The sequence below is a fragment of the Adiantum capillus-veneris genome, chromosome 24, assembly GCF_014529385.1.
Source record: "Adiantum capillus-veneris isolate H3 chromosome 24, ASM1452938v2, whole genome shotgun sequence".
Taxonomy (NCBI): domain Eukaryota; kingdom Viridiplantae; phylum Streptophyta; class Polypodiopsida; order Polypodiales; family Pteridaceae; genus Adiantum; species Adiantum capillus-veneris.
The window spans coordinates 85009319-85034717 of NC_140954.1; the positions used below are offsets into that span (position 1 = coordinate 85009319).

General features: G+C 46.3%; 1 protein-coding gene across 1 annotated transcript; it reads left to right on the forward strand.

Annotated features, from left to right (window-relative positions):
- LOC147426699 (uncharacterized) lies at positions 1 to 25399 on the forward strand. The gene is made up of 2 exons (XM_086498804.1): positions 1 to 196; positions 21278 to 25399. Exons 1-2 carry the CDS (start codon positions 181 to 183, stop codon positions 24325 to 24327), a joined length of 3066 nt encoding a protein of 1021 aa, XP_086354930.1. The 5' UTR covers positions 1 to 180; the 3' UTR covers positions 24328 to 25399.

Consider the following 25399-nt stretch of genomic DNA (forward strand, 5'->3'; position numbering starts at 1 on the left):
ATAGTGCTGAGGCCGGCCAGGGTACATTTTCTGGCTCACGCACGCACCCCACAGACAGTCAGGGTTTAAACTTTAAACTCAAGGCCGGTGTACATTTTCTGGCGCCCCCCGCCCCAAACACAGTCAGAGCGGGGATACCCATCCACACTCGAGCTGGAGCTATCGTCTTCCGGGGCGGCTATGATGCAGATAAGAGGTGAGTGCTCTTTCCAGTCGCACAGGTTTTCAGCCAATTCCAGAGTAGAGGGAAAACTCTCCACACGCCCGATGCAATGCACTCACAAAAATGGGTGAATTCCGAAGAGCTACGGCGCTCACATCATTTGCTCACTCAAGGTAATCAAGCCGATCGATGTAGGTCAAGTGGATACCAAGCCAAGTATGTCTACGGAACCATGATTGATTATACATACTTTTATTCCTAAATGGAAGTACGGATGGCCATTGACATGATTGAAAAGCACGAAGAACTATATCCTCTTACCTTATTGGAAGAGAGTATTGTCACGTGCACATCTAATCCTATGTGCATGCAGACAAGCTGTAACTCCTTCTTCTAGGGTTTATGAAATCCTAGGAAGTAAAGAAGGGCTCGTCCAGCTTTTGCTCATTCCTCTTTTCCACTCATTGAGAGCGGACCTTACACATTGCGGCATGCCAATTGACGTGAGGTGGGAGAAAGCAACCTTGGTGTGAGCGTAAGGCCGCCAAGGGATGCCCCTACAGGAAGGAGTGGAGCTTGGGTAAGAGAAAAGCCTTCTTAAAAGCAGATTACAAGCAATACCAAGTACCAAGAACCCTACGTACCCCCAAGTACCCAAGAATACCAAGTACGTGAAGTACACATGAACCCCAAGTACCCAAAGAACCCAAGTATCCCAAGTAACTTGGATTACCCGAGTATTGAGTGCATGGTCATCACCCGAAGCGGAATGGATACTTTACGTGAAAGTGACGAGTCTGAAGTTGGAGAAGATGTCTCTACACAAAGAGGACCATTGAATCGTCCTCTGTCCCTATCTACGCCACGGATTGCACCAAATTCTATGGAGGCTTTGATAAAGTCCATGATACAGATGATGCTACAGCAGGAGGCTCATCGGACCGAAGTCGAAAGGAAAGAGGAGGCTCAACAGGCCGTAGTCAAAAGGCAACGCATGGCTCTAGAGAGGGAACACAAAGCTCAAGGCATAACACGGCTGAAGAAAAGAGGGCAGCGATGGAGCTAGAGTGTGAGGCACTGCGGGACCGACGCCTACAAGACTTGGTCCTTCATGTGCTCTGCTCGCAGAGTGATCCAACCAAGGAGGTGGATGAGTCATTATGTAGACCAAGTAGAGACGACGACTTCAATAAGCCAGTCATTGAAAAGTTGACTTTCAGGTTTCAGTAAGTATGATGGTAAGATGGATGCATCGGTGATTTATTCTTGGTTGCATTAATTTAATGCTTACTTTGCTACTAACAAGAAAATAGTAATTGCAAAGTTTTGACAACCGCCATGTATTTGTTGGGTGACTACCATGGGTGTATACCTTGCACTTTCCTTCAAGGGTGAATCTGGGCTTATCCTGGATTCATCTAGGTATATCTTAACTAATCCTTATTGCAATCATGTCTATAGAGATTTATCAGACCAAAAAGCTACAGTCATTTCGTCTATGAGTTCGTGCACTTAAACAAGTCAAGTACAAATCAGTATCATATTATCGAGAATTCCAAATCTTAAAGTCATTACAACAGAATATTGTCATCTCACAGTATCCCTGAAACCCAATAGGGACATCAGTGACTCTATTATAAAAAATCGGGGCAATCTGTTGACAAAGGAGCGGAGTGACTCCCCTCTTGTGCAAGCCCGCTGCACCAAATTCCGCCCATGTTGAAATTGGGGTTCTATCGGAGTAGACTATGCTAAACCGAATGCCTCAAGGTAAAGGTTCACAATCTGAGGAGTATCTGCTAGGTCCTCCTTCACCATCCACTTCACATCCAATGTGGGATAGTTCTTGAATTTAACCAAGAACCGCCTTATCGCTTTACCTTTGATCTTTCTATCTTTACGTGCCAATACCTGTTCTGGAACGAGTATCTCCTCGCTTTCCTCCACTTCGGGTTGCTCATCTGGCTCCCCATCATCGGGCACATCACCTTTAAAAGGCTTCAAGAGACTCACATGAAAAGCATTGTGAATTCTCCAAGTATCGGGCAGCTTCAGTCGAAAGGAGACATCATTTATCTTTTCTTTTATCTGGAAAGGTCCATAGTATCTCATGCTAAGCTTTGGAAAAAGGCGCTCCTTTCCCTTTTTCTTCTTGGCAAAAGCAATGTCCAAGTCCCTCGTGTAAAGGTCGGCTTCAAAAATCTTATCTTTCGTGCTTAAGAAGGGTGGAACCTTCGGAGCACCTTCAATAATCTCAAATGGCGCCTTCCTTGTCGAAGAGTGAATCGTGTTATTGTAGGCAAATTCCACCAAGGGCAAATACTTTTCCCGTCGAGTCTTTTGATTTGAAATGTAAGACTTCAATAAATCCAGCACGACTGAATTTATTGAAGTCACCACCCATTTCAGATTGCCCATCTGTCTGTGGGTGGAAAAATAACGAGAACTGCAACCGTGTGCCAATGTTCTCCCAAATAGCCTTCCAAAACAAACTCGTGGATCGGGGATCTCTGTCGGAGGCAATTGTCTCAGGCAGCCATGTAATTTGAATATGTAGGCAATAAAGAGTCTCGCTAAGTGATCCGGCTTGACTGTTTTCTTCATTGGAATGAAATGAGCTTGCTTGCTAAATCTGTCAATAACAGTCCAGATACCATCGTGCCCACTCTGTGTCTTCGGGAGATCAAAAATGAAATCCATAGCAATACTTTCCCGGGGGTGGTTGGGAATGGGTAAAGGCTGTAACAATCCCTGTGCTTTATGCCTGTTCAACTTGACCTTCTGGCATACCAAGCGACTGCGTACAAAATCGTCCACGTCCTTGAGTCTCGCCAAAAGAAGTATCTCTCCACACCTTTCAAGGTGGTATCAATGCCGCAGTGACCCGTAAATATGGTGGACAGTGGCATTCGGTTAGAACTTTTCCCTCAACAGCTGTGTAACGCACATTGTTTTCTTCATCAAGTAGCCATCCCGAATGGAATATCCCGCTACTGCCTCCCCATTATGTATTTGATCAAATACATCTGCAAAATATGGATCTGTGACGTACTTTCAAGGTGGTATCAATGCCGTAGTGACCCGTAAATATGGTGGACAGTGGCATTCGATTAGAACTTTTCCCTCAACAGCTGTGTAACACACATCGTTTTCTTCATCAAGTAGCCATCCCGAATGGAATATCCTGCTACTGCCTCCCCATTATGTATTTGACCAAATACATCTGCAAAATATGGATCTGTGGCGTACTGAACGACCATATCCTCGAAGCTTCTATGATGTATCACGAAAATAGCTAAGACCAACGGAAAGCATCTGCCACCAAATTCTTCTGTCCTTGCACATGGACAATCTGGAAGTGAAACTGTGACAAGTTGTTTGCCAACCGCATCTGCTTTTCTGAAAGCTGCTTCTGTGACAAGTAGTAGCGTAAACTCTGATGGTCAGTAGAGACTGTAAAATTGGCTCCGAGTAGGTAATATCACCCCCGAGTAAGTGTCACAAGACGGACACCACGTGCCAATAGAGAAGAACAGACTTTTAGCACTTTAGTAACAACTAAACTGAAAGAGAGAGACCACACGCGACATGGAGTGGCGGAATTCCACCTCAGAGAGTATTGGCCCCAAACCTTGGCGCCCCTTTCGGTATTTCTTTATATTGCATCAACACATTACAAGCCGGTACTCCAAACTTTACACCTTCTCCAGGAAGCATGCCAGAGAATGAGCCCTTAGTACATATTAAAAGGCCCTTGGCCTATGAAAAGCAGTTTACATGAAAAGCCTTCAAACTCAAAAGCTCCTGGTCTAAGAGGAATGCCAAAAAGCTCTTAGCGTAATTTACAGAAATCCGTACAGCTGCCACATCAACAGTTAGCGCAAAACGCGGAAATCCGTACAGCCTGCCCATCATCAGGCAACGTATTTTTCGAAAATCTGCCACATCATCAGCAGCTACGCAATTTGTGTGTGTGGGTCCTGCTTTATTTCCTTTATGTCACTTGGGGCCCCATCGAACGGGGTCCCCATAAGTTGGTAGGACTTCTTCTTCTGTTACTTGTTTGTAAGGTGCAGCGGAATGAATGTTGTATTTTCTCAAGATTAGTGATCTTTATTGCTCAAGGTTCCTTTTTAGTTCTTAGGGAAAGAGAGAGCTTTCCGTCTTGTAGAGTGCTGTGGTCATGAACAAAATGAGTGGATGTTGTGCGTGCAAGTGAATGAGACTGAGAGAAGGAGAGAGAAGAGATACGACACCTAGAGGTTGTAAACCCTCCTCCGAAGGCCCCACTCTCGTCGGCGAGAGTGGTCTACTTGATTGCACAAAAGTGTACAATGCGAATGCAATGGACAGATGCAACTTGGACTATGCCGATGACGACGACGACGACTCGACGGCTGAAATCTATAGGCTTCTAATCGCTGAATTCGGGGACTGTCTTGGTGGCTGAAAATGACTGTTTTGGCTGCGTTTTTCTTGGCTGAAAATGGGGGATCATCTGCAACCAACTTGGGGGGATCTGCTACTGTGCATAAGGCTGAAAATCTGCGTTTTTCTCACTGCTGAATTTGCAGGTTTCCTAGCGTTAGTAGTTGGGGCTGAAAACGCTAGAAAGGCTGCTGGTTTGGGCTGAGGATCAAAAACACTGGATGGCTATGTCTGTGGTAAAAAACGCCAGGCTAATCTGCATCTTCAAGCAAAAACACTGGCATGGCTGAACTCTGGGAAAAACGCTAATGCTGATGGTCTTTGTGGCGGCATCAATCTACTAACGCTAGTGTGTTGATGGGGATGGCGATGATTGCTGGAGAGGAAACGCCAGAGATGGTGGTCTACTGCTGGGAACAGAAATGCTAGGGGTCCTTGAGGGGGGGTACTGCTGAGAAGTTGCCTGTTGAGCGGGAAGCTCCTGCTGCCTCTTCTGCCAGAAAGTGCTAACTTGGGTTTGCTTATATATTAACTTAGCAAAATTGCCCTACCTACTTTTGTTGGAAAGTCACTTAAAAATAATAAGTGAAAATCCCAATAAATAGGAAAATAGGCTAAATGCATTGGAAAGTTCCCCTAACTGATGCTAACCGATGATCATGCTGTGTGCTAACCGATGATCATGCTAACCGATGATCATGCTAAGTGACTGGGCATGCACGGTCTACGAATAGACTCACAAAAGTGCCAGATCACTGCTAATCTAGACTTGACTTGACTTGACTGAACCATGCTGTGGTGTAGCTTGTCCACGGACACATAGGGTTGGGATGTGTCACGTGACATCCCCTCCTTTTCAAAGTGAGGTACTGGTACCGAACTGTATGGCGTCGAGGGAGATCGCCAACAGTATCCGGAATCCTGGAAGGGATTCTTCGCCGGCCCACTCTGATGTGTGGGTCGTGCGGTACTTGAACTTCATAAAGGTCTGCAACGCTTGCTTCTTTGGGCCGCACCGAAAGCGACTCAAAGTCTTCCCTGGCTCCTTTGATGCTTCAACTTCGTCTAGAGTCCTGCTCTTTTCGTCTTCAAGAATCTCCATGGCTGAAAATTCCTGAAACCATCTCCAACACAAAACCATGAACATACCCATTCCATGTAAAGTGAAGGAAAAAAATCTTGTCTTCTCTAAAGACTGTGTATGCAATGTTGATGAACATAGAGACGGAGTGGCAACCCGTTCATCAAACACATGCAAACAATGCGATCGAATCTTTTTTGTTTGATCGAGATCAATCAACTGTGGCAAATCACAATGGAAATGCCCATGCTTGGTACTCATACAATCATGTGCTCGTTCAGAAATTGTGTCATGCCAAGGAAGAGACATGGAATGTGACTTCCTGACATACAAACTTTTCAACTTTTCATGCACAATCCGCATACATTCGTGCTCATCCATGAGCGAAACGTGCTCAACATACAATATGTCATGCCTAGGAAAAGGGATCACATAACGATGCTGATTAAAATACATGAAACCTTCACGAATGAAACACTCGAACAATGCGTGCGTATCAATCATGCGAACACATAATACTTCCTGTGATGGTTCTTTAGACCAAGGCTCGAGAGCCAAGATCGCTTCTTCGGGATCTATCGAATCGTCTTGTGGGGGATCTGTGGACCTCGACTCGAAAGCCAAGATCGATTCTTGGTGATTGATCAATCTACAACGAGGTTAGCTTCGCTAGACAAAGCATCAACTAACACATCATCCTTGTGAACAATCACATCATCTTCATGCAATTCATCATGCTTGTCTTTTTCATCCAAATCATTATGCAAATCATTATCCATCAAATCATCATGCTTCTCATAATCATGCAAGTTCTGTGTGTCATGCTGTGGAGAAAGAGAGACTGAAAGAGTCTCCTTATCTCGAATCCTTTCAACCTTGTCCTGCATATTAGCAATGAGAGATGGAAAAGGAGAAGTATCCACTCCATGAAAGACAGTAGGAGACTCACTTTTGGCATTGAGAGTTAAAGTGTTAGCCTCAAAATCAATGAGAGTGTTAGTCTCTCGAAAACATCGAATGCCCAAAATCATATCACATCCTGAGAGAGGAGAAACAACAAATGTTCTAGTGAATGCAGTCTGTTGAATTGCAAACAACACGTCAAGGCATTCCTCTGTGATGAGAGCATCCATACCGGGACGAAAGCCAGAGACCTCGATAGGAGATCTCGGACTAACCTCGAGGCGGGCTCTCTCAACAAGAGAGGAACTGATCACGTCATCCATACTACGTGGATCAAACAATATGACAAAACGGTGCCCCGACGTACGATCATAACATTTAATGAGAGAATCATCAATGGGAGGGTCCTGAGAAACTTTGAGCACAATCGTGTTATCATTCATTGCATTGACAGATGTAGTGGGTGCTGTGGGTTCTTTAGATTCATTCGATTCAAGCTTAGGACTGTTCTTTTTATGTGACCCTTAATGTGACAATGAAAACAACGACCTTCCTTAGAATAAGTGCTTTGTTCTTCTGACGTGATGTATCCTCCTACAATTCCTTGTGCTACCTTTTCATCTGGAGTAAGCTTAGGTTTAGGAGTTGTGTAAGCCTTACCCTTAGATTCATTGGAAGAATTCTTTGATGAGATACTGCTGGTAGATTGGTGAGAAGAGTTATCATTCTTACCATTCTTACCGTTCTTACCGTTCTGAGGAGTCTGCGAGGTACTTGTGGAAGTCTTGTTTTCCTTAGGCTTTCCCTTGTTGTGCTGCATCTCCTGTGCAAGAGCAATCGCTACTGCCTTGTTGAGATCGATTGGATCGAGTACCTCGACATCGTACTTGATATACTCGTCCAATCCAAAGAGAAAAGCCTCTTTGCGCTCTTCATCCGACATGCGTAATTGGGTTCCTAGCTGCAAAACACGATTAGAAAAAGACATGACTGGCATACCATTTTGCTTGAGAGCGCGCCAATCGTCCTTCAATAATGCAAGGTACTGACGTGGCATAAACCGCGCCTTGAGCTTGTGTTGGAAATCAGCCGAACTAAAAGAGAGGGGAGTGAAATCGTCGGCTGCCTCTAAGTGCGCGGCTAGCTGTGCCTCTTGCCATGATGCGTGGTACCCGCATCATGGCTTTCGCCACTTGACGAACTTCCATGATCTTTGGGTGGTTCGGTCGTCGTGGCTAGGATTTGGGCAATAAATTCTTGATTGCGAAGCTCCCTTTGAGCTTCACGCTCTGCGTCCTTTTCTGCTTTTCGTGCATTTCGTTCATCGCGCTCGCGTTCGAGAGCAAGTCGATTTTCTTCTTGTTTTGTGGCAAGAGCAAGGCGCTCACGTTCCCGAGCAAGGCGATTTTCTTCTTGTTTGGCAGCAAGTGTGGCGTTTCTTTCATCGCGCTCGCGGTCCTTGGCTTCTTGTGCACGGTCCTTTGCTGCTTGTTATATCTACTTTGCTTGCGAGTTGTGCCAATGCAACTCCATTCGTTTGTTGTTGTTGTGCCATCATGTCCAACATCGACTTGACCATCATCTCCATAGGAGTGAGGACAACTCGTGGCGTAGATGGTGAAGGGGGAGGGTTGGAAAAATCTCCTGGTGGGGAGAATCCTTCGTCGCCTCTCTCATGCTCATCACCTGAATGCGAAGTATCCATGCCGCTTCGCGTGACGACCATGCACTAGGATCTTTGGTTCTTAAGTTCACGAGAAACTTGGTTCTTGAGGGTCTTGAGGTTCTTGAGTGCTTGGATCTTGAGGTACTCGAGGGTTTCTTTCGCTTGCAAATCGCGTTGGAGAAGGATCTTCTCTTCACTCGAGTTCTACCCTTTTCTGCGGGCGCACCCCTTGGCGGCCTTGCGCTCACACCAAAGTTGCTTTTTCCCACCTCACGTCGATTGGCAGGCCGCTAAGTGCACGGTCCGCTCTCAATGAGTGAAAAGAGACACAAGGGGAGGCTAGACAAGCCCTTCTTTCTTGGGATTATTGTCACTCTTCAACAAAACACGATTAGGAATCGACACGCCCAAGCGAACTTGGGTTCGTGCGACCGCAACAAGCAAAAAAAATTCTTGTGGTTCTTCCCTTGAGTAATGCAGAATACTTCCAAGGCTCTGATACCAATGTAAGGTGCAGCGGAATGAATGTTTTATTTTCTCAAGATTAGTGATCTTTATTGCTCAAGGTTCCTTTTTAGTTCTTAGGGAAAGAGAGAGCTTTCCGTCTTGTAGAGTGCTGTGGTCACGAACAAAATGAGTGGATGTTGTGCGTGCAAGTGAATGATACTGAGAGAAGGAGAGAGAAGAGATACGACACCTAGAGGTTGTAAACCCTCCTCCGAAGGCCCCACTCTCGTCGGCGAGAGTGGTCTACTTGATTGCACAAAAGTGTACAATGCGAATGCAATGGACTGATGCAACTTGGACGGTGATGATGACGACGACAGTGATGATGACGACGACTCGACGGCTGAAATCTATAGGCTTCTAATCGCTGAATTCGGGGACTGTCTTGGTGGCTGAAAATGACTGTTTTGGCTGCGTTTTTCTTGGCTGAAAATGGGGGATCATCTGCAACCAACTTGGGGGGATCTGCTACTGTGCACAAGGCTGAAAATCTGCGTTTTTCTCACTGCTGAATTTGCAGGTTTCCTAGCGTTAGTAGTTGGGGCTGAAAACGCTAGAAAGGCTGCTGGTTTGGGCTGAGGATCAAAAACACTGGATGGCTATGTCTGTGGTGAAAAACGCCAGGCTAATCTGCATCTTCAAGCAAAAACGCTGGCATGGCTGAACTCTGGGAAAAACGCTAATGCTGATGGTCTTTGTGGCGGCATCAATCTACTAACACTAGTGTGTTGATGGGGATGGCGATGACTGCTGGAGAGGAAACACCAGAGATGGTGGTCTACTGCTGGGAACAGAAACGCTAGGGGTCCTTGAGGGGGGGTACTACTGAGAAGTTACCGGTTGAGCGGGAAGCTCCTGCTGCCTCTTCTGCCAGAAAGTGCTAACTTGGGTTTGCTTATATATTAACTTAGCAAAATTGCCCTACCTACTTTTGTTGGAAAGTCACTTAAAAATAATAAGTGAAAATCCCAATAAATAGGAAAATAGGCTAAATGCACTGGAAAATTCCCCTAATTGATGCTAATGGATTCTGATGGGAATTCCGATGATCATGCTGTGTGCAATCGGAGGATATGCATCTATGCTAAGTGATTGGGCATGCACGGTCTACGAATAGACTCACAAAAGTGCCAGATCACTGCTAATCTAGACTTGACTTGACTTGACTGAACCCTGTTGTGGTGTAGCTTGTCCACGGACACATAGGGTTGGGATGTGTCATGTGACATTGTTCTTCTTAGGGTTTAGGCCCCTCGGTCCACATCTGCAAGTTGGCTCCCTTCTTCAGGGCTTTGACATGCCAGCAGTTTGTGACAGTAAGAGCATGGATAACCGCCAAAAGCTCTTTCTCATATATCTGTGTTGTCAATTCGGACCTTGAAAACAATCGGCTCTCATAGGCAATGACATGGCCTTCTTGCATTAAATGCACCCAGACTACGACCACAAGCATCACAATATACTTCGAATGACTTCTGCAAATCCGGCAAAGTCAAATCTGGTCTTGTAGTCAATTTCTCTTTCAAAGTCTGAAAGGCAATCACCTCTGTGGTTCCCCACGAGAAAGAAACTCCTTTCTGTGTCAAGATACGCAAAGGGGAAGCAACCTCTGCAAACTTTCTAATGAACCACCGGTAGTAAGAACATAAGCCCAAGAAGGTTCTAACTTCATGGACATTCTTCAAATCGAGCCAATCACGTATAGTCTCAATCTTGGCCGTGTCCATTTGCACTCGTGTTGCTGAGACGATGTGTCCCAAAGAGAGCATCTCTGGTAGAAAAAATTTACTCTTCTTTGCATTAATCACCAACTTGTGATCTCACAATGCTTGAAAAACCTGAAGCCGATGTTTTCTATGTTCTGCCTCATCCTAGGAGAAGACAATAATGTCATCAAAGAAAGTGCCAACAAAAGATCTGTACTCTCTGAAAATCCCGTCCATCATTCGGTTAAAAGTCGTTGTAGCATTGGTAAGGCCAAAAGGCATCACCAAAAATTCAAATAAGTCGAAAGTTGTCTTGTAGACATATCCTGGCGCGATTCGGATTTGATGATATCTGCTCTTCAAATCGATCCTGCTGAAACAAGAGGATCCGTGTAGTCGGTCTAGAATATCATCGATCTTAGGAATCGGAAATCTGTTCTTGATGGTGATTTTATTGAGAGATCTATAATCAATGCACATTCTCCAAGATCCGTCTCTCTTCAAAACCAACAACACCGGAGAGCAGTAAGGTGAAGTACTCGGCTGGATAAGACCCTTTTCCAAGGGGTCTTCACTTGGTTCATAATCTCTTCATTCTGGGCTCGGCTCACACGGTAAGGTGGCCGGTTCGGTGGTGTGCTTCCAGGTATCAGATCAATGGTATGATCTTTAGGACGAGTTGGTGGCAACTCGCCTGGCAAGCCCTCAGAAAAGCAATCGGCGTGAGTGTGGAGAAAATCTTGGCGTTCTTTATCAAGTTCAGACATATTTGTCATATGTTGATCATTCAACTCTTTCAAAAAGATCGAGTAAACAAACATACTGGATTTCATTAATTTCGAAACGGCCAAAGCCGATACAATAGGGACAGACTCGCCCTTCAATTTCACATCAAGTACAATGTTTCGGCCCTTTTCAGTAGTCAATGTTGCTTTCTTCGCCCGATAATCGACCACGGCATTGTTCTTATGGTACTAAGGGACTCCCAGGAGAACATCACAACCTTCCAAGGGCATTATGTAGAAGTCCTCGTGCCCCAAATACCCCTGACAATGCAACCGAAGTTTGCCAATGATAGGTGTAATGGCCACGTCCCTGCCGGGTGCCGCTAGAATTGCCTTTGCTTGTGGTCCCATCCGATCGGGTGTAATCTCGAGCTGCGCCGCCAATTTAGGTGAAATGTAGTTGGCCTTGACTCCTCCATCAAAGAAAATCAGGGCTTCTTGATCTTTCACTTTGCCCCAAGCTCGACAAAGTTCTGTACTTTCATCAATCGTGCTTGGGTCAGTACCCATGCAGTCTGGAACCAGTCCTGCTTTCATCTTGCCTTTTCGTCCACATTCCTCATCTGCTTTCGAACTCTCTGGCCTTTCTTCATCTTGTTCTTTCTGTGCCTTTTTAGGGCACTTCGCGGAGATGTGCCCATGTTCCCCGCATCCAAAACAATTCCCCTCTTTGATGTAGTTGGCCCTCTCCCGAAGAGTGAGCCGGGGGTGTGAATCCTTATCTTCCTTTTCTTGGGGGCTCTTTTTCTTTCTACTTTCATTGTTAGAAGTCTGTTCGGTTCTCTGAGTCATGATCTCATCTGTGGGTAAGTCATGTTGCTTGAATGTATGGCAAAACCCGTTTCACATGACCCATCAGTTCTTGAATAGAATTTGACTTTTGTTCTAAGCAGTGATCTCGGATCTCTGTAGGAAGTCCGCAACAAAACCGCTCAATCTATTCTTTAATCAAGATCTTCTTAAATGAAGAAGCTGGTAGAAAAGAGCTCCAAAATCTCTCGCAATATGCGTCCAAAGAATCTCTCTTGGTCATCCGAAGATGATTCCAAGCAGTTCGTATATCTAATTCGTACTCCCGAGTCAGCCAAGAAGAAATAAAAAGCCTTTTAAATTTCAGCCATTTAACTGGCGCTTTCTTGTTCAATAGAGGAATGGACCACCATGTTCGAGCATTTCCCTTGAAGAAAGAGGTAGGCCTCCGAATCTTGGAGTGCTCTGAGTAATGCCCTCTAGAGAAAGCTATATCAAACTGTTGTATGAAGGCCAAAGCCCTTGAAGCATCTCGGTACCCAAAAAAAGTGTCAAACTTAATTGACCGTCCACCTTCTTTAAATTCTCGAACTTTCTTGCTTTTATCTTCGAGGAAGTCATACTGATTGGCTTTATAGAAATGCTTCTTCTTTGTGTAAAATCTGTGATTGTCGGAGTCCGAGCTATCTTGAGTCCTCTGTAGAACTGTCAGAAACTAGGCGAAACTTAGGCTTCTTTGCCTTTTTCTTGCCCTTTCTGAAGCTTTGCTTTTTGCCTCGCTTTTTCCCTCGCTTTTTCCCTTTCGTGTCTTCTTCGCTCGAGTCAGAAGAGCTAGAAGAACTGTCAGAAGAAGAAGAAGAAGAAGAAGAACTGGATACTCCTTCAAATCGCACACGCTTCTTCTGCTTTCTTGCCGAGGCAAAAGTAGATTGACGACCTAAATATCCCGGGAAGTCAGTTCCTTTCTTCTGCTTTTTGTCGTGCTTTTTAGGTTTGTTGTTCGCGTCAAAAAGTTGAGTAATCCGTGTATCAACTATCTCTTCCAATTCTTGCTTTGTAAACATCCTCGGAGTAGGAGGTTTCTTGAGTGCCGGTTTGAGGGGTGGCTCTATGGCCTTCTGCCATTGGGTGTGCACCTCGTCGAAGGATGTCTGAGTCAAAAAATTTTGCAAATTTCGGATCCTTCGCAAGGTTGACATCATCTTTGTCGCGTTGCCAACCAATTGTTGACGTTCCATCTCTTTAATCTCCGCCTGAGTAGGCCGAGGTGGGCCGTACTCTTCGTGCAAATCTTCTTCATGGTCTCTTCCTGCATCCCCAGATGCAGAGGAAGTCGATTGTTCTTTGTTGGAATCCATAAGTGCCGCGAGAAAAGGATCGGATTTCCCGGTAGAAGAGAAATTGGCCGCGCTCTGATACCATTGTAACAAACTTGGACATGCCAAGTCAAGACTCTAGTGCGACACAGCAGAGATTCACTTCAAAAGAGTTCACAATTCACTATTGATTCGACACGGCCAGGCAGAGTTCTGTGCCTAGAGATATTGGCCCCAAAGACTGGCGCCACTTTTGGTATTTCTTTTTGTATTAATATGTGGTCAAAGTACAAGAGAGTGGGAGGGTTCTCACTCTCAGACTCTACGTCCAGATGCTCTGAGAAGTGAGGGCCTTGCCCACTTATTTATAAGTTACAAGGGATGCCCAAAAGCAGCAATCCAAAAGCTTCTGAAAATAAAGCAGTTTATCCCCAAAAGTTGCCAGTAAATCTCAGCCAGCACTAAAGCAGGAAATCCGTACAGCATCAGCGTAAAGCGGAAATCCGTACGCTCTGCGACGTCAGCGTGCCTCCGCATTTTGCACCGGAAATTCCGGAATGCCACGTCAGCGTGTCTTCCGCATTTTTTGGGCCTGTCCAGCCAGTGAGAGTGTCCGGGTCTGCTTCCCCACTTGTCCAGGGCCATGCCACGTCACCAGTTTGCAACAGAATGTGTGTACAAATTATTTATGCATGTCAGAACGTGACTTTGGAAGGTGATGTAGCATGTCCGCATGGCACACAGAGTCATGTGCATGTGACAAGTTATCTATAGATTGAGCTTGGAGTCTGGCTTTTTTTTTGTGTGGAAAAATCAGGGCTGTATATTACTGAGTACAATATAATCCCCAGCGGATGCCAGAAAAAGCCTATCACGTGGGGTGTACAAGCTGAATGTAAGGGTGATAGCCACTATAGTGACAACTCTACTAGAACAATCTCATGGTGGTCTATATGATGAGTGGAGCAGAAACCACTGAGGAGGTGCATAATGCCATGTAATTTGTCCACCTGTAAGTGTGAAGAAGAGTGGAGATCGAGCCCAACGTCGAAGGAAGTCAAATCGACGAGCCTCGGTTGCTCTAGATGTACCTGAGGAAGAATCCCACTGCCAAATGAGGGTGTGAATGATGTCCAACCAAATGGTAGTGAGGGTATCCGGAAGGAGCTGTGGAGCCGCACTGAGAATGCGAAGACAACGAGCTCTCCAAACATTCCATAGTGCAATGCTAGTGATAACTGAGAAGATTTCATCACGATCCCCCTGCCAAGCAATCTGTGGTAACATAGCCAAAGTCCCTCGCCGATAACCAGTCGAGTTAAGCATAAGAGCTGGATCTGTGTCTGAGCCCTCGTAGAAAAGATGCGGTCCGGGCATCGGCATCAACCAGGAGACAAATCCCCAAGTGAGAAATCCATGCTGAACTCGAGCTCTGCTAAGTAAAGAGCAAACTGCTAGCCACACTACATGAGAAGACGAGCATGACCAAAGACAGTGTGCAGGTGACTCAGGGAGTCGCAAAGGACAGCGAGTACATAACGGATCGTGACCCATAGAAGCTAGCCAAGTCCCAACCGGAAGTCCTGCATGTGCAATCATCCACATGAAAAAAGAAATACGGCGAGCCACATGTAAATCCCAGATGGCTGACCAAAACTGCTGTAGATAGGCATGGGAGAGACCTGAATGTAACCAGAAACGCATACGAGTGGGCTGCTCTGGTTGCTGTCTCATCAATGCTAATCTTCCAATTCTGACAGTGTACTCAAAGAATGATACATGTGTACCGGTGGGGTTAGGGTGAGGCCAATGCCACTCTCCTGGATCCCAATGAAGCTGAGATAGGGCACGACCCTCCCACACCCAAAGCCTCCAAAGTGCAGCATCAGCGGAAGCGAAACGGGGGTCAACACAACGACGCTTCCCGCGGGAGCCAACTACTCATATGGCCTCCCATCGAGCGCCGCTGTAGAGAAGGTGCGGAGAGGTGGTAGCATATGTCAATCTAGCATGCATCCCTGGAGAGTAGTCAGTCTCAACTGTGAACAGCATGGTGTCAAAACGAACTAATAAGAGAGTGCTCTGAGCAAAGAGGCCTTCCCAGCCACAATGTGGAGGCATCTGAACCGTGCCTTGCATGACCGCGTCCCAGTGTGAAGGAATGGCGAAGTCAATCTCAAGCAGTCTGTCTGTTACTCCGCGACCAATGTCATAATGGTCTTCCACAAAATCTGCATCCAGCATACGTGTCTCATGAAACAACCGCATAGAGGCAGCAGGGCCAGTGTCCCAAGCAGCCCAATCAATGTGAGTCCTCTCTCCAAGCTGACGGCGTGGATTAACTGAAGAATCAAGAACTGCATCATTCCAAATGAGAGGTTGGCGTTCAATCTCTTCACGGCATGAGGGAGGTGAGCGTATGATAGCTCGCCGCATGGATACCCAAATCTGAAGGAGTGAGCGGATGAAGGGTGAGAGAGTGCTGGTGCACAAGGGGGCATCTGTAAAGAGAAAACGATACCCTGTTTGCCAAGTATGGCCATCTCTAGTGCCGAGACGTGGGGTCGCTGTGGAAAGAGCGGCTTGAAGAAGCATCTTCCAAGGTTCTTGGCCGGGAAAGAGACCTCGAACGATAAGCTTGGTAAGAAGGGCGCGGCTCTGTAATTCTGGATCAATAATGCCAAGGTCGCGTGCTGACCTAGGACGAATAATCGTGGACCAGCGAACTCGAGCATGAGTATTAGTAGTCCCATCTGTGCCACTCCATAAAAAGTTCCGCACGAGTCTGCGTAGCTGAGCTATCACACCAGAATGTAGCATCCAACAGGAGGCCGTATACCATACTGTAGCCAGAATGACCTGGTTGGCGACCAATGCACGGCCAGCCAACGACAGATGACGTGAAGACCAATGACATAGCTTCCTGCGAATAGACTGTAGTACGGGTGCAAACTGCTGCTGTGAGGAAATGTCTAATCCAACCTGAAAGCCAAGATATCTGCATGTCTGACCCGGCTGCAGCCATGTGAAACCATCAGTCACCCCCCAAGTAGGTATGTCATCACTGCCAACCAGTAACCCATAGGATTTATGCCAGTTAATGCGTGCACCGCTGGCCATGCAAAAAACCTCCAGGCCTCCCGCATGGCATCAAGAGCTGCTAGCAAATAGCACAACATCAGCATAGTGTCATCAGCAAACTCCTGATCGATAAGGTCCGGAGCTGAAGGTACTGGCATGGTCAAGCCACGAAATGCAGGACTCTGCGCTCGAAGAAAGTCGGACATAGTCTCTCCTACAAACAGATACAGATATGTTGCTAAAGGACATCCCTGACGGACAGATCAAGAGAGCTCGAAACTGCGACTGATACGACCACCAATAGTAATAGCACTGCTAGCAGTCCTGAAGAGAGCAGAAATGCCTAAGATCCATGACGAAGGGAAACCCATCCTGGCTAATGATCCTTCAAGAAATTCCCACTCAACACGATCGTATGCTTTCTCGAAGTCAAGGATGAAAAAAAGCGAGAGGTTCAGAAGATGATCTGGCCCACTCTACTGCCTCATAAAAAGTGAAGATATTATCCAGTATGCATCGATCCATGACAAAGCCTGTCTGAGAAGTATGAATAATATCTGGTAAGAACGGTCGCAAGCGATGGCTGATCAGTAACGCTAATATCTTATAGACCGAAGGGAGTAGGGTAATAGGTCTCCACTGACGAAGCTGTGTGGTGTCACCCCCTTTCGGAATAAGAGATATGAGACCTGAACAAAGATCCAAATGCATATATCCTGATGCAAAGATATCCTGACAACCACGAAGCAATGGTATTTGCAATACATCCCAATAGGTCAAAAAGAAAGCTCTAGTGAGGCCATCCTCGCCTGGACAGGAAGATGGGTCTAGACTCTCGATAGCGGCATAAAGCTCTGCAAGTGTGAATGGAGCCAACAAGATCTCTGCCATAGTGTCTGTACAACGACGTCGGGTGTGATGCCATATCTGCTCACGGGCATGTGAAACCTCAGTAGTGCATACATCAGCAGTGAACAATGCCTCAAAATAATCTGCAGACATATCAAGAATAACATCAGGCTGCATATGAAGTGTTCCCTGAGCATCGCACAAAGTCCGAAGGGTGGTGCCAGGAGGGCGCTCTTTATGCGCAGCGAAGAAGTCCTTATTCATTCGATCAACTTTAGCTATCCAGTGAGATACTGAAGCATGATGAGTGAACTCAGACCTAGCCTCCTATACGCGACGAATTTCCTCTGTGAGCTCTGTCTGTCTAGTAGCGAGATAAGCATCCTGAGGCCATTCTTCAAGCAAGCGCTATGTGGAACCAAGAGGAATGTGGAGGTCAGACTCGCGTACTCTCAACTGACGATGAATAGTAGCAGTTTGATCACGGCAGTAAATACTAGACTGAGTAATACAATGGGCAAGGAACTCTCCAGGTGGACCACAATAAGAAGCACCCGTGGACCACAAGTCACGAATCTGCTGCTGCAAAACTTCAGCGGTGAGAACACTGTCAGGGATGCGGCAGCCTCGTCTCTGTGCAGAGGATCTAGTGAAAGAGATAAACAATGAGATGGGTAAATGATCTGAGAGGCTGGTCCCTCGCCAAATAGTAGTAAATCCACCCAGACTTGCTGCCCAAGGGCCAATGTAAAAACGATCAAGTCGCTCTAATAATCTTCCTTGCTGTCTCTGAAACCCCCACGATTAATGAAGTGTAGCAGGGTGGTGACCAAAAGAGGGTATGTGCCAAGCGTCAACACCTTGAATAGCTAGAAGAAATCGATCCCAAGCTGGCTGCTCATCGGGAGAAATGGAGGATAGAACCGGAGGAGTGATCGATCGCCAGTCAGAGTCGCTCTCGACGTTGCTGAAGTCGCCTCCAACAACCCAAGAGTCTACAGCAGGTAGAGCAGCAACCAAGGAGGACCAAAAAGTAGCTCTCTCCCGAGGAGTAGTGGGTGCATAGACTGACATAAAACCAATGATAGAGTCTTGAATCCGGATAGAAACATAGACTGCTCTGCCAGCGACAAGGGTGCCATGCTGCTGAACTGATGCCAAGTAACGTGGCCCCACTGATATGCATACACCGCAACTCTGTCCATGAATGCCCAGAGCAGGCTCCCAAAAAGTGTGAGCTCTTGAGGGCATGAGCTTACCAAAGGGAGTGGCAATCTTATGCTCCTGTACTAGTAATATATCCACAGTGCCTACTACATGAGCGTGTAAATCTCTGCGAAGTAAAAGCTTACGTGAACCTCTTACCCGAGAAGTCTGTAAACCATTAGCATTCCAAGAAACTACATGTAAATCCATAGTCTGCATGAAAGAATGGGTAAAGCATCTGTCTAACTGCGCATCTTCTTGGAGGCAGCTGGGCCATCCAAGGGGTGAGCTTCAGGCGGGAGGAAAGCAACCCACAAGCCCTCTCTAAAATATGGTGTCTCATTGCACCAAGTGCGGACCTCAGCTTGTTTACATTGCATGACCGATGCTGTAGCTTTGACACCCCAAATGCGCATAGACATAGGAAGCACCACATCTGAGGATACATGAATGATCATAGGCAATGAATAGCAAGCATATACATCACTCCATTCCATAGCACCAATACATGAAGGGAAGTGTGGAGACAATACATCCGGAGCGGAAGTAGGCAACCATAAATGAAGCTGAGCCATAGTTTGTGCATGCACAAAATGCAGAACCTGATGCTCGGACCATTCCTGAGCTGCATGAAATGGAAGGAAAAAGGAATGGGTAGGTTGAGAGCGACCGCCTATTAAAGAGGGAACACAACCTGGCTTATGATGCATAAGGTAGAGCTGTACCCGCAATGGTCCTTCTGAGTCACCGCACATTTCAGCCCGATGAGTTCCCCAGGAAAGAGGGCAAGAGCTGAGAAAGCTGCGTGGGATGTAAGTATGAGCGGCTGAGGGAGGGGGTGGACCAGAAGGTGGAGGGGGGGGAGTAAGGGCGAGAGGGAGAGGAGGAGAAGGAAGAGGTAGTAGTGGTGAATGATCCATCTGCATGGGAATAGGGACCTCGGGAAGAGGGGTAGGAACGGGCAGGGGAATGGCAAGTGAAGGAGGAGCTGGTAGCAGAGGTAAGTGATCCTGGGCTGAAGAAGAAGAATGGCGAGGAGAAGCAGGGGGTAAGGGAGTGGCGGAAACTTGAGAGGGAGCAGGAGAGTTAACATTGGGGGCTGAATGCGGTGTGGGTTGCTGACGAGGACGGAAGGAATGGTTACGACCAACTGTCTGCCATGCAATCTCAGTAGGAACTGAAGCAGAGGGAGCACCCGTAGGCTGTTGAGGTGCTCTAGTAGTAGTAGTAGGAACCGGCTGTGGACGCTGACCACGTGGCTGAGCCTGGGTGCCACGAGCCGGCTGTTGTTGTCGCCGATGCCGTGGCTGAGTGGGGCAATCGCGTGTCAAGTGTCCCATCGCATGACAACGTAGGCACTATCCTGGGCGGCCAGTGACTACCATTCGACAAGAGTAGTCTCTATCACGCACAGCCACAATAACTGTATCTGGTAACGAAGTATCCCCAAACACCAGGACCTGAATGCGAGGTGGACCAGATGAGAAGATGCAGGATCCTGGAACTACTGTGCCAAAATGAGCAGCAATCATTTGAAGGAGATGCTCATCAATAAAATGAAGAGGCATATCCGGGAAGGAGAGCGTCAGAGGGAATCTGGGAATAAGATGCCGACTGTCAAACTCCTCAGTAGTAAACTCGGGATACCACCTCGTCAAGTATATCATCCTGCGATCAGAGAGTATCGGAGAGCGAGCAAGGAGAGCTGAGGCAGTGGCGGGATTTGAAAGACGTACCATGAAGATGCCTCTACCAAGGAATGTAAGCTCCGAGATCCGTCCCTGAGTAGTGCCCAATGCAGTCTGACACCAATCACGGATAGAAGATCGAGGTGGAGATTGTCCAATCATCCTGCCAACCAAGGCATGCTGAGCCAAGTGTTGTACTTTAGAGTCAATGCATGTCAACAGGTCGCCAGTACAGTCCATGCGACAGGCAAGTGGTGATGCGCTCAAGACCGGCAAAGCCGCCATGAAGAATGGGCGAAACTGGCAAACGGGAAAAGCACGGCCCGAATTGAAGCTTGAACTCTTTCGCTCTCTCTCTCTCTTTTGCTCTTTCGCTTGCAGGCGGTAGAAAGAGGCGCACGGTTAGGGTTTGGGAATTAGGGTTTCGGAAAATTAGGGTTTCGGAAATGTTGACAGTTAGGGTGACGCTCAGCAGCAGAGTATGCGCAGGCTGAGCGCGCGACAGCAGGCAGGTAACTGATCGCGCAGGCTGCAGAGTATGCGCAGGGCCGCAGGCTGAGCGCGCGAGGGCAGGCATGGTGCAGCGCGCGCAGGCTGCAGAGTACTCGCAGGGCAGCAGAGTTCGCGCGAAGGCAGGCAGGGTGCAGCGCGCCAGGGCAGGCAGGGTGCAGCAGATTCGCGCGCAGCACGCCACAGCTAGGGTTCGCGCAAGGCCACAGTTAGGGCTCGCGCTGTGCAGCAGATTCCCTCTCTCTCTCTCTCTCGCTCGGAGTCTTTGTCTCTATGTCAGAGTGTTGTGTTTTCCTGTATAAACTTAGGTTATGTATGTTCGTGTCTAGGTGCTGAAATATATGCCAGTCACGCTTCCATTAGTAGTTCGGCTACAAGCCTATCAAGGCCCAATCGATGGGATGCCATACATTCTGTAGCATTGCCATGTGGGTGCTAAGCCCAATGTTGGAAAGAAAGAGTGAAAGAAGTTGTCAACAAGCTTCATTTGAAGACTCATCGAGTTTCATCAGCAGAACTTGTTTAAAAGATACTAAGCAGAAACTCAATATTTATCTTTGTAGGATTTGCAATCATGAAAGAGTTTAAGCAGGTCCTAATCTTCAACTAAACAGTGAACTTGTTGCGTGACCTTGCAGGTAGCAAATCCTCGGATACCTCACCAAAGAGTAACAAATGCTCCGCAAAGAAGGCAAAAGAAGTAGTGAAACATCCCTATGAGCTTTATAAGCCTAAGCAGGGGGAAGGTTCTTGGGTGACAAAAGAGATCCTAGATGCCCATGATGCAGTTATCATTAAAGGCCGCTTCAACACAATGGAAGGTTACCGAGCCACACTGGTAATGCTCTCAGATTCTTTCTTTCGCATGCAGTATAAGCCAGAGTACAAGGTCATATTCAGGAGATTAGGATTGGAGAATTATTTTTCCCTTCAGCCTTGGGGGGTGGACATACAGAGGTCTTGGGAATTGTTGACCTCAATTGATGACGATGGTGTGGCATTGCTCACTGACCTAGATGGCAATAGAGTGAAAGTCACAATCACAGAAGAGTTAATTCAGGAGGCTCTCAAGCTTAATAAAGGAGAGAAAGACCTTGATCAAATGCACAGTGCAAAGGAAAGAGAAGAGGTCTTTGTTAATATCCAGGGCCAGTCGTATACATTTCAGTCTATGGTGTGTCAGGATGTAGTAGCTCCATTACGGATACACATGCAGCACTTCAAGCTGCTCAAGCCAGAACGGCACACAAAACCTGATGCAAAGCTGGCACATCCTTACACAAAAGCTCATACTGCAAACACCGGCTTGAGCTACAATTTCATAAAGTCCATTCTAAATGACATCAAACAACTTAAGAAGGGAGCCAACTTTCAGAGGAACTATCACCTAGCAGGGGGTCACATGCTTACAAGGATTGCTTATCATGCATTGGGCATAATAGATGAATTGCCTCCAGTCATCACGGCAAGCGCAAGCTCATTAATGTGGCCTGGAAACTTAGATTCAGTCCCATCACAGCCAGAAAGACAACTAAGTGGGAGGCAGGAGATGTATGAGGAGTCAGAAGATGGAAATGAAGATGACAACGATGAAGAAAATGAGGACGGGGAAGATCAGGAAGGCAACAATGAAGGCATTGGAAAATCAATGTCTGAAGGAGAAATGGAGCCATTATCCAGCCTGTCTAATGCTATTTTATCCAAAGATCCATCCTTGGACGAAATTTACAAGTTTGAGGAGATAATGAGGTTGGAGAGAGCTTACTACATTGCCAGAAAGAAGAGGAAAGGAAATGAAGGACTTATGAATCTTGAGTCTGCATCAAAGGAGAAAAGGACAAAACAAAAAGAAGATCCCCAGTTTATTGAAAAGCTTGACAGAGACACGGACGATCCACAAGAGCAATTGCAAGTGAAGAAAAATGAGGAGCTGAGCAGTGCAAGGCCATCGAGCCAAAGTAAAGAACAGGAGGGAGAGCCCCCAAATGTTAAGGGCGATAAAATGAATCATCCACAGGGAGATGCAGCTGAGAATAAAGAAAATTTTAAGGAAGATCAGTCTGCTATAGGCACCGACCGAGCTGGCAATGAGGTGACAAGTGATCAAGACAGAAAATATACTATTGAGTTACTGCATTTTTTTTCAAATGTAACATCGCAGGGAACACCTCAAATCAAAGCCTGTTTGGGTCTTACTGGGCAAAGTGGAAGCGGAACTCATGCTGAGGCATTGCTTGAAACAAAGAACGATGAAGAATTATCTTTTGCCCCCGTGGCTAGCCCTCAAAGGAGTCAAGAAACAATGCAGATAGCTAAAGAAGTCAGCAAAGAAAAAGGTAGTGAGGAAGGTAAGGAGGGGTGCTCCAAAGATCAACAAAGAACAGAAGAACCAATAGGAGTAGAAGGTGATCAACAACAGATACACAGTGAGCAGGAAGAGCGAGTTGACGATGTCAAAACCCTTTGTGTGTTCCAATCAAGTGCGAATGCGAGTGATTCAGATACAAGCACTGCAATGGAAAGAAAGGTTCCGTTGAAGGAGTGGGTAAGAGGGAGAGCGCTCACATTCACGCAAACCCCTCAAGAAATCGCAAAAGCATCCACAGAGGAGAAGAAAGAAGAGTGGAAGACAAAAAAAGAAGCTGAAGAGTTACAAATTAAGCCAGATGGATGGGAAAAAATGTACGAGAAAGAGAAGACTGAGGCGAGGACGGTTGTTTCTACTCCACAGACAGGGGAGGTGCAAGTCTTGTTGGAGAAGGGTGAAACGTCAGCACCATCAGGTGAAAATCCAAGCGCTCAAAGTGATGAGAGAGCATTGGACAAAGGGAGCATGGAGCAGAGCATTAGCTGCGAGACTGGGTTAGGTACACTCAGTATATCTCAAATCCCTTCACAAGGAATCTCCAGCTGCATGCTTGATCTGCCAGTTGACACATTGCAGATGGTAACAATCAGCACCAACGACTGTGAAGAAATGTTGGACAATATAGTGGGACTTCTGCAAAGATACAAGACCAAAACTAAGGTTTTCAAGAAGTACTCGGCTATGCTTGCAGCACAAGAACAGCTCACTGAACGGCTTAGGGTCGAGAAGGAAGACCTAGCGGCCAAATACAGGGCAATGGTGGACAGTTTGTCAGTGGCTGAAGCACAGCTGGAGGAACTACAAGCAAAATATCAAGAAGAAGAAAAGCAGAGACAATTGTACCAGCTCAATTTTAACAAGCTGGTTACGGTTCACTACGCAACTCTGGAACGGCTTGAAAATGCAAATAAGGTTTTAGACCAACTAGCTCACTATCCCTTGAGTTTCGTCACAAACAAGGAAGCTGAAGAAAGTGCAGCAGTCAGGAGTCTAAGAGAACATTCAATCGAGCTTGCGAATCTATTAGATACAGAAAGAATGATGCGGAGTACGCTAGCGTCTGCCTTCAAGCAAAAGGAACAGGAAATGCAAAGAAAAATTGACAGCTTGGAGGAGGAGTTGCTGGTGAAGAAGCTAAAGCTGCAGAGTGAACAATCATGCAGAGCATTTCAGTTGGGCCAAGAAAAGAGCAAAGAAGAGAAGGTTAAGAATTTTTCCATTGATTTAAATCTGCTAGACAGCGGTGAGGCTTCCACAACCCGCGTTGAACTGCAACCTATCTATATCTCATCAGAAGGATCACGAAAAGAAGAAATGTAGAATGGTAACAGAGATGAAGACAACTGAGGACGACCATAGATCGGCAAAGCGGATTCTTCAGCGGGGCATAAATTGGTTAAGGGCTTTTCCAAAAATGTCGTATGGTGGCAGAGATGAAGACACCTGAGGAAAACCATAGATTGAGCAGCTGAATCTACAACAGCATAATTTGGTTCAGGGCTTTTCCGAAAATGTCATATGGCGGCAGAGATGAAGACATCTGTGGACAACCATAGATCGACCAGCTGATTCTTCAACAGAGAAATTTGGATCAGGGCTTTTCCAAAAATGTCGTATGGCGGCAGAGATGAAGACATCTGAGGACAACCATAGATTGACCATCTGATTGTTTGATAGCGTAAATTGGAAGAGGGCTTTTCTTCAAAAGCTTGATGATGGCTATGAATTAACATACCCTCATTACTGTTGCCATTTATGAAACATGAAGCAGCTTTGAAACTTCACGGGTGCAGAAAGGTTTACTGGACTCTAGAGAGGTTCTTACTGCACAAGCAAGGGTGGGGAGCTTCGAATTGCTGAACATAATTGCCCAGCGCCAAGCAGTAGATTTTGGGAAACTTTTGCAGTTCCAAAAATGCAATCCAAGTTGACGTATCTACTCTGACAAGCCGAAGCCAAATGCTGAACAAATCAAGCAGTATCTCTCGGAACGTTGTGGGGCACAGACAGCCGGCTGACGTGGCTAGTGAGATGTTATGCAAATTGTCTAACGTGCTCATGGCACTCTCCAACACTATCCATCAGCATTGATCAGACGATACTGATGGATCAAAAGTGGTCTAGTTTAAGGCTGCACTCCATATATATATATATGGAACGAGCTTGTGATCTGGTATATATCTGTTGTACAGAAATTCCATATGCATGTAGTGATTCATTGTTATTTTTTACTTGTTGGCCCTGAAACTTATGTCATTGTGCTGTTAGTATATATGCGAGTTTAGATTGGCTATGGAGGGCCGCAAAGGTGGTACTTTCAGCCATCATGGATCACGACACTTAAATCTTTTATAAATCAGGAATCAGAGGATGTTTCAAACGTTTCTTTTGA